The sequence below is a fragment of the Salminus brasiliensis genome, chromosome 13, assembly GCF_030463535.1.
Source record: "Salminus brasiliensis chromosome 13, fSalBra1.hap2, whole genome shotgun sequence".
Classification (NCBI taxonomy): domain Eukaryota; kingdom Metazoa; phylum Chordata; class Actinopteri; order Characiformes; family Bryconidae; genus Salminus; species Salminus brasiliensis.
In genome coordinates, this window is record NC_132890.1 from 12247649 (window position 1) to 12263770 (window position 16122).

The window sequence follows — 16122 nt, forward strand, 5'->3', positions numbered from 1 at the left end:
GATGAGACAAGAGAGCCAATAGGCATTTATCCTGCCAGGCGTGAGTGCGCATTTGCTGCTGAAGTATCTGCTCTGCATCGATTCCTGAATGAGAAAAATGGGTTTGACTTGTGTATGGCTGTCCCTGGATGACCTTTAAACCACTACCCTGTTAAAAATAGGGCTGCAAAAGTTTAGCAGATGTCTGGCAAAGTAATTCTGGGGCATCACTGCACATGACTTAAAGAAAAAAACTTGCCTCAATTCACAAATGCAAGACCGTAATTTTTGTTTCATAAGACGTTAGTAATAAAGATTTTAAATAAATGTCTTTGCCTCTTCACTGGAATTGCATGCAGTCAGCAAGGTGTGTGTTGCAATCCTCAAGATTTAATACTAATACTGTAGGATCTCCTTTTACTCTCATCGCGTCAATCACATTGGCTTAATTGCGTCATGCAGTTTCTGCAGATTTTCAGGAGCACTATACTGCTGTGAATCTCCTGTTCTACTACATCCCAAAGGTGTTCCATTGGATTTAGATTTGATGACAAGAAAGGCCACTGAAGAACACTGCATTTATGTTCATGAAACCAATTTGTAACTTTGCTTTGTGTCATGGTGCATTATCATGCTGGTGGTAGCCACCAGATGGGCAAATTGTGGTCATGAAGAAATGCTGACATGGTCAGCAACAACATTTAAATAGACTGTGGCATTCAGGCGATGATTGATCTTTATTAACAGGTCCAAAGTGAGCTAAAGCAAATTTTATGCACTGAACTGCTACTGCACAATTTACTGATCAGATAACTGCATCAATTAGTAGGTATGCAGGCACCCTACTAGCCACCCTTTAGTGGTTGTATAATGGGAAGGCTTTTTAACTTTTAAAAGCAAGTACAGCCAAGAGCTAAGCTTTAGTACTGCGACTTGATGCAAATGTTTCCTATACAACAAAATGTACTCAATGTGATAAATCACTTCTACTTAGTCCTGTGCAAAGGGGTTTAGATAATCTGTAGAACATACAAAGTTATTACTCTATATAAAATAAATTAAAAAAAGATTAGTATGACAAGTGATTCTAGGCAGGGGGAGAAGAACTGGATTTTGTTAAGTGTCTGTGTGGGCTGGAGCATAAGCCCCCAATCCCCCCCACCCTCCCTCCGGTCACCAACAAAAACTACACTTATGCATAAATGTATAACCTCGTGCACACTCACAAACTCACACAGTAATCTTTAGTTTGACAATTTGTGTCCTTACCTAACATTTCCACACACTACACTTTAAAGTACAACCAGGACATGTATGCCTGTGTGATGCTTTGTGTGTGTGTGTCTGCACTCCTGGCACTACACAGAACACATCCAAACAAGCAAGGTAAACGGATAACACGGCGCAGATGTCCTCTCAAATTCTGGCCAACAGAAGACCGCTCCCCGGCCTCACTGACCCGGCCTCCCTGGCTGCCGGGACCTTCCAAATTACAGCCCGCCAAGCCTTCACATGTGACCACCGCTGTCGCCCGGGTAACGTCAAAACCACACAAGCCTGGAGTCCCAGGCCTGCATTCATACTACAACTCAGAACAGCACTGCTGCCTCCAGGTCGGATTAGATCAGGAACTCAGTACGGTGCAGTGAGATGAAACCTCATCCAAGACCTGTACTCTGGGATGCTTCATGAATGCTGGCCCTGAACTCTCTCCTGCTCTGCTGACAGGCATCCAGGCCCTGCTGCTGCCGGCGCCGGCCCCCTTCCAAAAACCTCTAGTTCTGATCTTGTCGGCACCATGTCGAAATGATTATGCCGCAGTCCCTGCCTGCCGGACCCCACGCTCGATTTGATTAAGTCACATGGCCCCGAGACCATGAGCTCACCCCTGCTTTGATACCCCATCTCCAGGAAGGTTGAGAAAAAAGAAAACATGAATTTGGACCAAAGCTAGAAAGCATCGGGGAGGGCTGGGAGCAGCCTGCTCTTTGTTTCTCATTCATTCCACCCGTTATGAATGCTGGTGGCCCTTCCTTTAAGCTGATCTGGAATCTATAAGGAAAGAAGAAGGAGGGGAAGAGCAGTGAGAATAGGAGAGGTAATCACTGTACCTGGGTGTAAAGACAGCGTTGTGCAGGAAGTTCTCAAACACTTTGCTGAGGGCACGCTCCTCGGCCTCAGCCTTCAGATCCTCCTTGGTTTTGGGACATGGGCAGCACGGACCCTTCTCAACACTGCCTGCATCAGATTTTGTGGGCTTAGTGTCCTCCTCTACGTCCGACAGGGCTGTGGCTGAGATTCGGATCGGGATCTTTAATTCTGTGGTCAATTAAAAGATCCATACATTAGTACAAGTACCTGTAAATACACACTACTGTTCCAATATGTGGAGTCGTGTATTAATCGTCGTGTGGTGTCGATGTATTAAAAAAAATTATATATTAGAAAATTTTCTATTCAATATAATCATAAAAAAAATAAAGGGCTACTTCTGGATTATTAGATATTTACTATATATTTTAGGTATTTAAGGAAACAAGAATTTCCAAAATGATAAACAACATCAAATTATCTACAGAATATTTTTTATATAGTTGTCTGCCAGGGGATTTGATCTCCATCTTAACATGAGGCATTACATGCGTATTATTTTTTTCATTCTTTTTTCATTTATATTCAATATTATATCAATAATATATTCAATATTTTCATGTTACTTTAAATCACCTACAGTTCTGTTCATCGTTGTGTAAATATACATAAGTACAGTAATATCAAGGTCCTGTTTAACCTTTGCATAAAACACAGAGGATCAGCAAATGACAAAGCCGCCCAAATCATCACAGACTGCAAAACGCTAACTGGACTTCAGACACCTTGGATTCTGTGTTTTCTTCACTCTGGATTTCCAAATATAGTGCAAAATTTACTTTCACCTGAAAAGAGGTCTTTGGAGCACTGAGCAACAGTCCAGTTACTTTTAACTTCTTAGCCCAGGTAAGGTTGTGTCTAGTTCAGGAGTGGTTTAATATTTGGAATGTGGCAGTTGTAGCCCCTTTACTGGAGACATCAGTGTATGGTGGCTCTTGATGCACAGATACCAGCCTCAGTCCACTACTTGTGAAGCTCTCACAAGTCCTTGAACCTTTTCTTGACAATCCTCTCAAGCCTGCTGTCAGCCCTGTTGCTTGTGCACTTTTTCCTGCATTTTCTCATTCCAGACAACTTTCCATTAATATGCTTTGATACACACTCTGCAAACAGTCAGCCTTTTTAGCAATGACCTTCTGTGACTTACCCTCCTTGTGAAGGGTGTCGATGACCGACCTCTGGACAACTGTCAAATCAGCAGTCATTCCCATGACTGCGGTTGTGTGTGCTGATTAGTAATTTACTAAAAATGAAATATTTTATTCATTTGAGATTTTGAATGTCTAATTTCTTTGAATGCCCTTGTGTATATCACACATTTTATTAGATGATTAATTGTCATTTCACCTTTGGAGCAGTAGTTGTGCTGGTAGAGCTCACGGTCCTCAGACTGCTGCTGCCAGCGGACCAGGTAGAAGGTGGAGTTTCCATTGGGGGAGATGGGAGGAGACCACTTCACCACCAGAGATGAGGAAGAGTTTGCATAAGCACGAACGTCCCGGGGCATTGAAGGTTCTGGGAAAAGAACAGATCATTTAACTTTTCCTTGTAACACATGACTATAAAGGTTGTAAAGTATTAAGCCTGTTAAAAAAGTTAAATATTCAAATAAATATTTGTTTTTTTACTGCTTGAATGTTTATAATAGATGACTGATGTGTTATTTTATAACCAGGTTTTACTGTAAGTCAAATATTTTTCACAGTACAAAATCAGGGCTGTACATGTGCAAGCACAAATAGCACAAATAAAGGCTGATTTTTTTTTTCAGCTCCCTGGGATTAAAGTTATAAGCAGGCCTACTACTTTTCAAATATTGAGCAACAGCCAATTAGACATGGTTTCTACCTGAGGCTTTGGTGCGAATATAGACCACTTCACTCTTAGCTCCCAGAGTATGCTTGTCCTCCACCACCAAGGTGATTGCTTTCACAAAGACAGCATACTGTGTCCATGGCTTTAGCGGGTACAGCAGCACTCCTGGATCCGTTGATTTTTCTGGAGGTAGGTCCACGTCCACCATTGTCCAACTACTGGACCCGCAGCCGTCCTGTCCGTCAAATTCTGTGATGTTCTGGAATGGTCTGTGTTGCAGAAATATTAAAAGATACATAAAGATACATGTTGTAGGAGTAATTGTAAGCTACTGTTTTTGAAATCACTGTAATGATAAGTGTATTTTAGCCTACTTTTCTGAATACTAGGCTTCTTTAAGAAGAAGCCTGGAAATGGTTAAGTGAACACACTCAACACATAAAATTACTACCTTTTGCATTTATTTTTTTAATTCATTCTAATATGTACTTTTAAACAAATAGACACTCATATAGACTAAACATAATTGTCTGAACAGCGTAAATCTTTCGCACAGTACTGCAAATACGAATGCAGGCCAACAGCAACACTCACGCTTCTTTGTAGTAGACTATAAAGCTGATGAGGTCTCTGTAGTCCGGCGGTCGGTAGCGCTCCCAGGTGAGCTTTATTCGATTGCTCTGTGTTTGGTTGTTCTTGAACTTCAGGATATGACTCTCGCCTTAAGGGGAAGACATGAAAGAGATTCATATTAACAATCCTGGCAAGATTCTCCAGCAGATATTTCTTTTGTTCGCTCACGACTGCGTCCTGACAATCCCAGAATGTCTGCTTTTTGGGTTGAACTAAAAGTGCTGTTACATCACAATGTCTGATTTTCTGTTGAACTGAATGTGCTGTCACGCTGTTACATCAGAATGCCAAATAAGAATATATCTTTTGTGTCCTAATGCCTGAGGTGCAGAGCAATTATACTTCCAGCACGACCACATTAGAGAAGCCATTATCCCTGTTTTTAGCCAAAGCAATTCCAAAGCAGAGGCTGCCTTGAAAACAAAACAGCGTAGAAGAAAAGCATTAACCCTTTCAACAACGGACATGTCTGTAATCCTGCATAACAGCGTTACAACTGTTACAGATTATCAATGTGCTAAAAATTCCAGTTAAAATTAGAGATGCTGCTGAGTTTTCAGATGATAGACCTTCTGCAGAGTCATCTTACTTGTTTTCCCAAAGATGTTCTGCATAGCCCTCCTTCTGGTCTGCCCACAGACATTCTGCAGAGTCCTCTAATCTAATTATATTCTATGTATTTATGTACAAAAACTAGCCAGATTGACTGAGTTTGTGCTAAATCCATATATTTGCTTCGAATGCACAGTCAAGACTTTAAATCTATTCAGTCACAGAAAACTGATCTGTCAAATGCACAAACAAAAGACAATCAGTGTCTACTCACAACTGGCTCGCTCTCCATTGTTCCGGATGTCGTCTTCCTCCATCTTCTCTGTGATGCCCGTCTTCTCCCACATCTTGCGGATCTCTGACACACACAGTTTGGGGTTGGAGCGAAAAAAGAGTTTTCCTGCCCGAATGGTCAGGTTGTGCTGGCTCCAGTCCCACAGGTACTGCAGGTGCTGGTTGTCCAGCGCTGAGAATGCGTACGCACTGTGGGGAAGAACAGACCAATAAGAGCAAGACCTAGAAAGACTCCAGCCGCAGAAGTCCTGCTTTTTCTGCAGAACGTAAAGATGTCTGCCAGGCATGGCAACTTTTTTGGCTTTAGATACATGCAATATGTGCACCAAGGCTGAGGCATGAGTTATGTACATTGTATTTAATTTGGCCCGTCAATGTAAACGAGTGCGTGCAAGTAAGCAGGTGAGCACAGAGGAGGTCTGAAACGTTCTGCAGTATGAGGACACCCAGTTCAACAGAGCAGCTGAGGAACGCAATGAATGTGCACACGACCCTCCACAGAATGAAACCCGAGACTGAAGAAAGCCATTCCCACAACCCCCTCAATTATCTCCTTGAAAAACTCCAAATACATATTACATAAACCAGAGCTAGCCGGGACTGACCGTACAAATAACACAAACAGCCACAAGCCTAAATGTTTTAGTATATCTACACTGTTTAAAGAAAACCCTCTGCTTACGAAATGGTAACTGTAAGAGAACAAAAAATGTTTTTAACTTTAAAGGTGACTGAGTAAGCAAATCAGCATTTTCCCTGCCAGCTGACATATATGTCCCCTGTCATTATATCTACCATCAAAAGAAAATGTGAATGTGATGTTTCTGTCATTTCAGCAATTATTCTGTTGATTTCTACACCACTGTGAGCGGTGTCCCACCACCTACATGAACAAAACCAACTAGACTTTTAGAAGCTGCCACCCATTTCATCCAGGCGTCTCTGATGGACAGGACAGTGTAACACAGCGATGTAATGCCACATAGCACAAGCGTATATACAATATGTGTTAATGACCCAAGAGAGTCTCTCTGTGGATGAACTGTGTCATATTCTGTTCTCACTGGAGGAAGTTAGGAATTAAGCTAAACTAACTAAATATATATTCCTAAACAGGTTCAATTTCATTATTAAGGAGGTCAAGAGCCAAACTTGGAAATCCAAAGTAAGGGTTACTTAAAGATATCTTAAGCTAAGATGGATAACATTCACCACTGTTAGCTTGATGCTAGTGTAACAGGCAAAGTTATGTTACCAGGCTAGTGGAAATTAGAAACATTTAACATGCAGATTAAAAGGTACAAATGAATGACTGTAGAAAATGACAAATTACAAATGAAGTGACTGACAGCCTTGTTGTGGTCGAGCTGTCAGGCAACTAGCTAGATAATCACACTATTATTTATCGTTGTGTTGTTGGTCACACTGATAGACACACTGCACACAGTTCTTGCCAGTTTTTCCCTGTATGTCTGATGTTAGAGTAAAATGGTCAGCGTGATCTAATTAGATGTTGCCAGCCAGTTAATGATAGTGTAGTGATATGTGCAGGACTCTCTGTGTAGCATCTGTACTCTGGGTGGACATGTCAAAGTAGTCTTGTAGTAGTCTGGCCTGAACATACCGTTTAAAACAGTTGTTCCTTCTTTTAAATCATCACTGGATTGCAGTAACCACGATACTACTATTAATATACAAAATCACAGGACAAAACACACTGAATTACAGTGTTATTGCTTTTATATAAGTGGTCTTTCAAATAGCACAGGTTTTAGTGCTATTTTAGTTTAGTAAACTAAGTTTAGTTCACTTTAGTTTAATAAGATTTATCCAGCTGGGCCATTTATTTTGATACATTCAGCATGAAATGCAATTTAAAATAGCATAAAAATAAAATAAAAAAATAAAAAAATAGTAAACTTGAAACAAGGCTTTAATAACAAAGCAGTGATAGGCATATATGCGGTCTTAAAGAGTCTCTTTAAACTTCCAAATTCTTCTAATTGCATCTCATAGAGTATGTGTCTGTAAAAAGAGCATTATCTGCTCTGCTTTATTTAGAGTCCATAAAAGTGTGAAGGCTCATGGCTTCTCACAGCTGTACATTCCATCACGCTGAGCACTCTATCACTTTCCTGCGTTCCTATGGAAACCCGCGAAGACTCGAAACACTTAAAAGGGGGCTTTCTAAAGGATGGGAGCCTGAGACAAATGTATTTTTCTTCTCGCGTGAGGATGAAAAAGCGGCTGATACACGTCTTACAGGTGAAAACTGCTCTCGGCATCAACAGGGTTTTGAGGAAAAGGTGATGTAGGACACGTGTTTTATTTCCATTTTGGCACTTCTTGTGTGTGTGTGTGTGTGTGTCTCTGTCTCCTTAAACTCTAGTAAAGAACTATGGCAGTAGACCAGCATCGCCTACAGGTGTGCTGAGATAAGCCAGGTGTGCCTTGTAAAAACAAACATGGAAAAAACAACCCTGATTAAAAAAACAGTACAAACTCCACTGTTTAAACTGTGGAAGAACACACACTAGTTTTGTGTTTGTAAACAAGGCTGTACAGTGTGCAAAGTGACCTTGACATTTTGAGTAGCCTATATGTAGTACCTAAAACGTGTGCCTAGAGTGGGAAAGTTTGTGGAATGGAACTTTAGTACAGAATGAGGAGAGAAGAGCCTTACTTGTCTAAAAGTTCCTCTCCGTTAATATAGCGCAGGCTCTTTAGGAAGGAGAGGGAGCCCAGAGTGTGAGAGTGTTTGATCCGCACATAGCCCGTCACCGTCTGGATCAAGCCCATAAAACTCTCCAGCTCTGACGCAATGTTATCTGGAAAGAGGAGAGAAAACGAAAGAGAGACATGAGACATATGACAGAGACATGTGTCACAATGGCAGTCAGTACAAACACATCAATAAACCCATGACTTCATATGAACATGCTCCTACGCATGTAGAGCTGTCAGCAGTATTAAAAAAAAGAATCTCCTACCAACAACACAAGCTTTATATGTCACCAAAAGCAACATTTTGCGCATTTACACTTACTGGCCATACTGTCCAGTTTATTACATTTAACCATCGAATTCACAGGTTAGAGACACCATCTTATGAATGAGACATTTTTACTTGTTGTGGTCACTATTTTTACTATGTGGTTGTCTTTTTGTGATCACTTCATTATGATTCTTATTTCTGTGTTGAAATTGTGCTCTGGATGGTCAACAGCTAGCTAGCATCATATGGTTCCCCAGCGAGAGACGCAAGCAGTTTGTGTGCTGAGTTCTGATCTTTCATAAGATGCCATTTGATTGTCCTTATCTTTTTCCTGACACAGTTTGTGTTCTCTGTCTCAACACACTTGATCCAACTCAACAGCTAATAATCAGGGCCTCTATGAGGTGGATCAGCTATGCTGGGGGCCAGAGAGTACCTGAAACTGTGCAGGGCAGGGCACCCTCATGACTGATGGTAGAAAACCACTGCTCCAAACTGCAGCTAAATGTTTGGGCTGCATACTGTGGACCATTCATGTAATGTGTGATCAATCTTTTGGATATTGCAGCAATAATAATAGGAAGCCAATCCAGGCATATTTGAAAGGATCAGGGATCTGCTACTTTAAAAAAGAGCCATGTGTGATCTTTTGTTTTTACCACTGCATTGCTGTATTAGAGGTTTAAAAGACAGATTATTCACAATTTCACAAAGCAGTAAAGAGTTCCCAAAGCAGTAAAGAAGTGCTTTTAGAAGGTACCAAAGTAGTTTAGATGTTTGAGTGTCTGGAACACTCTCACAGTGGAACATGAAAACTCTCCACATTTCCCGGATGCACAGATCCAAAGATCCTCCAGATACAGGCATGTAAAAATTTGAGTGTGGCTGTTATGTTTGTCTGACGTTTTTGGTCATGTCACCAAAACTGTGTGAGCAATACACTCCCACAAAGTCTTTCTTTTTTAAAATGAGTCTGGTTAAAAACTGAAATACAAAGCAAGAAATGCAGTGTGTGTGTGTGTGTGTTAAAAATTAAATCATAGTGCAAATCATAGTCCACAAAAAAACAACAGATATCAGTTCAGAGTGTTTACACTAGTCACATGTCACATTGTAATGCAACTGAGAGCCATAACATGGAATGGCAATCATACTGTATTATTAGATTAGACCTATGAACCCACTCCACAGTGACACTGTGATGGGCTGCAGTCTGTAACTGTAAACCTACATAGTGCACCTATGTGGTAAGTGTACCTGAGGAAGTGGCAAGTCACTGCACTTCCACAGTAAGATAATGGACCAATGAAGTGAGATGGTTGAACACTGACTAAGCTGGATTCAGCTCTACATTAGGCAGGACACTGGGGGCATGCTGAGGGCTGATGCAGGAATGAATGCACTTACTGCCCCGGCGAATGTTGATGTGCAGGCTGCCTTTGATGACGGTGCAGCCTTGCAGAGACTGGGCGGCGTCCACAGAGTCAATGGTTTTGATCTCACACACCTTATCACACAGGCCGTCACACGCGCTGCAGAACATACTGCTCGAGTACAGAAAAAAAAAGAGAGAGAGAGAGAGAGAGAGAGAGAGAGGGAGAGAAAATAATGGAAGATGTCAAGGAAAGACCACAACATGCTGAGCAGACAAACACTAGTTAACCACAACATGATCACTGTGTCTCAATTAGTTCATTTAGTCATGTTTCACAGAGAAAGAGAGGCGTAGAGAGACAGAGAAAGAGTGGGAGAGAAAGAGAGACAGGGTCACAATATTTCATAGGGCGGGTCCTCGTCTGAACCCTTGCTTTTTGCAGACAGTGAATCATTAAAAGGGCTCAGCGACAAAACAAGGCTGATACAGTCTTGCATTGTGATAGATGGAAAACTATAACACATGGAACAGCAAAACACAGCAAGTTCAAAGCGTTCAATCATTCTCCTAACTTTTAAGTTTCACACATCCAGTACCAACAAGTGCAAAATCTAAAGCTCAGTGACTGGAGGCTCTCTGTTCTGGTTTTAAGACTTTTACTTTAGACTCATGACCCGTAGTAAAAAAATCTAATTACCTGCAGCGTCCCACTAACAATGTCTGCACTGTTTTCTTTGTCACTAATAATTGCCTTGTGTGTTTGCACAGCCTTGCTCACAGCTTGTCAAAACAACACCTTTTTCCTTGAGTGCTTCCATGTCATGTTAAGAAGCTTGAATAATTTGACATGTGAGCAGGGTAAGTGGAGGACAGACTTTGGCCTCAGTTGAATAATTTACTAAAGCTTAGCGAGCTAGCTCTACAAAACCACAAGATACGTCCAAAAATCATGCCAGCTTTAAATAAGATTATTTACTATAAAGAAGAAGGTACACAGAGTGAATTAAACAAGGTCTAGATTTAGTGACTACTCAAAGTACTCAAAGTACCTTGGAAATTAGTACCCAACAATAAATACTATATTATTAATATTGAAAACAAACATTATGTCTCTTTAAAACCATAGTCTCTATTTCAGAGACAATTTGCAATCACTCAGCAAGTACTTTTTGTAGTAGCTAAAAGTAGTAGTAGCAGTTATAGTAGTTACTCTCTTCTTTGCGGAAGGCAGCTAGTTAGATATTCTCGAGCCATTTTGCATGCACAGCTTTTCTCCACAGACTTTCTATGCTATTTAGATCAGGGGACTGTGTGGGCCACTCTAAAACTTCAGTTTGTGTCTCTCCAGGTAGTCCAAATTGGGTTTGAGGTTGTTTCAAATCATTATCCTCTTTTCAGCTTCAGCATTTTAACAGATGGTTTGAGATTTACATTTTGGATTTGCTGTTACCCATCCCCCCTCACCACCACCCACCCGTCCATGCAATATTACAAAAGCCACCGGCGACAATACAACCCAAACAATGACAGATTCATTCCATGCATTGCAGTTGGCAAATTGTCTTTTATATTTATATTTATAAGATATACTTATATAGATACATATAATTATAGATACTATTTAGACTCCATCAGTCATTAATTCATAGTGCTTCTTTTCAATACTTATCTGGTTACTTATCTGTTGCTTACTACAAATGAGACTTGGTCACAGGTATGAGACAAGGTCACAGGTATGGTTTCCTTTTTGAAGGTCATGTTTGTGCAAGCAGTGGAAGAGTACAGCACAACTCTTGACTAAACTAAACCTTCCCGTAACTTCCGACTGTCATGTGGGGGTTTTAATTTGGAAACACAGCTATCAAGACCAGAGAAGGAACTTTAGAGTCTTTTTGTTATTATGTATGTAGCATTATATTTTACATGCAAAAATATGTTTGCGTATGAGACCATAAAAAGCCTTTAAATCAACCTTCGAAATATCATTCAGTATCACATATAATACTTTTGAACTATCAACATCAAATTATATAGCAAAAAGGGATATTGTGATATCGTTTTGTGGTCATATCGTTTAGCCTAACGTGACATAAACTGCTCCAGTTTCAGAACCCTTAGAACTTTAGAGATGAATGTAAATGTAAATGAGTGAACATTCACCTCAGGCTGTCGTTGCGGGTGAAGCCGGGTGGGCACTCGGGCATACACTCGCCGTTGTGGATGACAAAGTCCACTTCGCTGGGCAGGTGCACCCGGGCACACGTCTCCATGGTTATGCAGCGCCAGCCCTCGAAGCGGTATGTGCCCGGAGGGCAATCGGGCACACAGCGGCCCTCGTGGTAGTAATGCTGGCAGGCGGCACAGGCCATGTCGTTGTCAGGCTCGGTGCAGCTCCCCAGGCACTGCGGGTGGCAGCACTCCTTATTATCCGTACAAGCCCGCCGCTCGCATTTGGGTGGGCACTCTGCAGAGCAAATAAAACACGCACAAAAGAGAGTGGATTAGAGGCAGACAAAAAGAAAGAGCGCATCCTCAATGCAGACACTAGACAGCTGGGTCACAGAGACATCATACATTTGCACGTAGCGGGGAGGAACACTATTCAGAGTCTGAGTTCATTACTCCAGCTTGATGGCTCTAAGCAACGCAAATGAAATGACATTTAGGGACCTCAGGAACCTGAGAGCTACATCAGTTCAATAAGTGCCTTGTGATTAGATCTATGGTATATCGTAAAGCACACAGGGGAGCAGAGTGGTTGCAAGAGAATGATTAAGCTCTGAGCCTAATGCATGAATGTATGTGTGTGTTTTGCTCAGTGGAGGTCAAAGGGCAGCCAGAGTGTCAGATTAGTGGCCTGTAAAATGGTCCTGGAGGAGCAAGGGGGGTGGGAGGGAGGAAGTGAAAGCTGGAGTCAGGCTGTTTGGGATGTTTGCACAGGGCCCCGTGCTGCTCTATGCCAGCCTTGTTAGTAAACTGCAGCCTGGCCTGACTACAGATAAATATTATTACAGTTAGGGACTATTAAGGGAATTGGAAGGGAAAGAGACTGAGGAAACCCAGAGTTTGTCCAGCAGCTGGAGTGCAGTTAGTTCCATACAGTTGGATCTCAGTACAATACAGGACAAATGTAGCATATAAGCTCTTTCAGAGCCTAAAGGGCCGCTTTACGGTCCATAAAATGCAAGAATGCAATCTTCCATTGGTAGATTTCCAGAGGTGTCACATCTGATAACAAGATCAAATTCATATTCATCTTCAAACAAAGGACCATTTCTGCACTAGCTCTGCATAAACTGAATTAGTCTTTGTCTCTAAACCCCTGCAACATCATTGTTTTGTATGAGCAGTCAGAAATCTGGTAAAAAGCTTTTGGACAACAGTTGAGTGTTGTTGCTGAAGGGGTTAGGCGACGCGGCGACATAACCCAAAACACAGATGATCCGGCTTCCAGGCGCTCGCATGGAGCCCCAGCTCACTCACATCCAAGAGAGATCAGCTTCCATCATGAGCATGAGAAACTCAGCAGTAAAACGAGTGTGTGGAGAGAAAGGGAGCGAGGGGAAGGAGGAATGGGGTGTGTTTCAAATTAGGCCTTCAGCTACAAATCTTATTGAACACACTCAGTGTTTAGTAATGAGAGCGGAGGGACCCGGACACATTGTCTCCAAACGTGGGATCAATAAAGGCAGCATTCCGACACACTGACTCGTGTTGAGCTGCAGGGAGAAAAAGGCCCTGTGGGTAACAGGAGAGGCATGAAGGAGGGCAGGCCTGAGACGTCGCTGCTAACCAGCCCTGGGGCTGGGTATCAAAATTCAATGCCTTTAGATTACCAACCAGACTGCTTTGATGGCACAGTTTTGAAGTATCAAAACTCCAAGTGTAGTTAGTCAGTCAGCCAACAAGACTGATCTTTGAATTTGTATCCAAGGTGTTGATATTGACCATTTTTGGACGATAGACAGTACTGTATTGAATTATATTGCTGCATTGTGACTATCACGTTAGCCTGTGACAAGAGTGCTACTTTAGGGCTGAGATATTAGCTCTGGCTAGAGCATTGGTGTAGCGTAGCAGGTGACATTGTCCCCTTCCCCATGGCACACTAGGGCTGAAATCCCTGACTGGAGAAGCACAACACACTACACCAACAAGAAGGACAAGGCAACAGGCATCAATTTGACATCTAAAAGACGTTGGGACAGACTGTGAAGGATGAAAGACTGGGACAGATGTTGAATTTCAGTTGACTTTTGGTTGAAAATCATAGTTACACAAAACTAACATTGGACTGACATCAAGCTCCTATTTCAAGCACTGAATTTTGGTTACTTAACAGCATGACTCAAAACCAACAGCCCATCAAAGCTTGACAACTCTAGAATTTCACGTTGTCACAATGTTTTTTAGCAAATGTTGGGTTTTGGTCACCATACCTCACAACTAAATGTAGGTATTTTACGCCAATGTTATGACTTTGGCATGTGACGTTTGGAAGGCTTTGGATTTTGGCTTCTTAACATCACAGCATCACACTATCAACATAACATTTGTTGTCATCATAGCAAAAAACATTTTCAACCATTTAACATTTTTCTTTTACACTGGCTGCCAGCTGGAAAGAGTCTTTAGGGCATTGCATTCGCCTACCTGTGTAACATGATTCAAATGTAAGGTGTTCTGGATAAAATGTACAGTTATAATGTTGAATGCTTTAAGAAAAATAATTCATTAACACAAAAAGGTACACGTTCAAAAACTCCTTACTTTTGCTGAATGTACTGAGTTGGACTCCACTGTATCATATCATATATTGGAACTGCATTTTGTGAACCGTTACACCCCTAACCCAAATCCTAATGTGTCCTGTAACACCAGCCCAAATGCCTACACATCCCAGCATGCTCGGGGAACAGGCAGAACTCATGCAAGCAGACTGGCATCACAGGACGCTTTGAGCTGGAACGCCGGCTCCATAAGAGGACAGCAGCAAGAGGGACGGCAGTGGCGGTTGCCTAGCAACGGGATCTTGGCACTGTGTGTGGCACACCCGAGAGGCATGGCCAAAGAGGCGTCTGAATGAAACATTTCCCCTCCTTTATTTATGAGCCTGAACCATTCCGCCAGACATTACAGGGCAAACGTGACCACTGCATTTAGTGCTGTAATTAATACTGGTTAAGACATCTGTTTCTGTGTGTGCGAGTGTGTGTATGTGTGTACACGTCTTTCTCAGGCAGATACATTTAACAGACCCCACATACTTTCTGCACTAGCAAAGAAGGGCTGCTCAGTATAACCGCGGTATAAATATTTCACATAATATCTCGCAACCTGACTAACCTTACACTGAAATCCTCCCTCTCCACTGCTCAGCTAATACAAAACCTCAGCGGGCCAGCAGCCCTTTTAGGCCACAGGCTCTGTGATCTATCCCACTCTTGACCTTTTTTTCCAAATTCTCCGCATACTTTTGTACATTCTGTCGGATCACAAGCCACGCTAAGACGAGGTGGAATTACTGGAACATTCTGTAAGAGGTAAGGGTCGGAAAAAATCCTGCCTGAATAGCAGGGGGACTGGCTGAAAAGGCATAAAGGTTCTTTCCAGTTACAACATTGTTTGTATTTTGTCACATCTGCCCCCTCTCCTTATGAGATAAAGCCCAGTTTCCTTTCTTTAATGCCTGTGCATGCTTTGAATGGGAATAAATCAGTGGCTGTGATACTGAAGACGGTCTGGTACGTACACAGCAGACAAAGTGAGGGCCAGTAAATGAGAGCTACTTTTCCTTAAATAGCCATATGGCCCTTTTATGGGCTAATAATAGCTGCACCCTTTCCAGCTCTCATTCCAATTGCAATTCCACTTGCTCTGCTTTGCCCAGGAATTTCTCCCTTCTCCCAGACAGTCAAGTAACCTTTGAACTCTGAAAAAGCCAGGTTGAAGCTAAGGGCTCGCTGCTGTAACACTTGACCCATAGATTAGCAGTGCTGCTGTGGAGGAAATGGGAAGAAGCTGCATGGTTGCTTGGAATTCCACCAAAAGGGGGCAGCCCAGCCAAAGTCAAGCTCTTTCTCGTCGCTCACTGACAAAAGCTCCACACCACTTCCACAGATTCTTGGATGAGGGGAAAAAATCTCAAACATGCATACCTTCCACTGAGGAAAGAGGAGGCAAATGGGGGTGTGAGGTGGGGAGAGAGAGAGAGAACGTGCCGTTTCACAGACCATACACTGCAAGTCGAGCTCATTTCCCATGGCGACCAAACACAAACCCACAGCAAACGAGGGTCTGCTCCTTTATTTTTAGGCAGCCTGGGAGC

General features: G+C 42.2%; 1 protein-coding gene across 1 annotated transcript in view; it reads right to left on the bottom strand.

The window, feature by feature from the left end:
• igf1ra (insulin-like growth factor 1a receptor) overlaps window positions 1-16122 on the bottom strand; it is a 116391-nt gene that overhangs the window by 18184 nt on the left and 82085 nt on the right. Inside the window, exons 3-10 of the mRNA XM_072695355.1 lie at window positions 11955-12258; window positions 9827-9963; window positions 8108-8252; window positions 5405-5613; window positions 4540-4666; window positions 3979-4214; window positions 3478-3645; window positions 2091-2298 (exon numbers count right to left, since the gene is read on the bottom strand). Of these exons, the coding sequence (XP_072551456.1) occupies window positions 2091-2298; window positions 3478-3645; window positions 3979-4214; window positions 4540-4666; window positions 5405-5613; window positions 8108-8252; window positions 9827-9963; window positions 11955-12258 (1534 nt within the window). The remainder of the gene's footprint in view (window positions 1-2090; window positions 2299-3477; window positions 3646-3978; window positions 4215-4539; window positions 4667-5404; window positions 5614-8107; window positions 8253-9826; window positions 9964-11954; window positions 12259-16122) is intronic.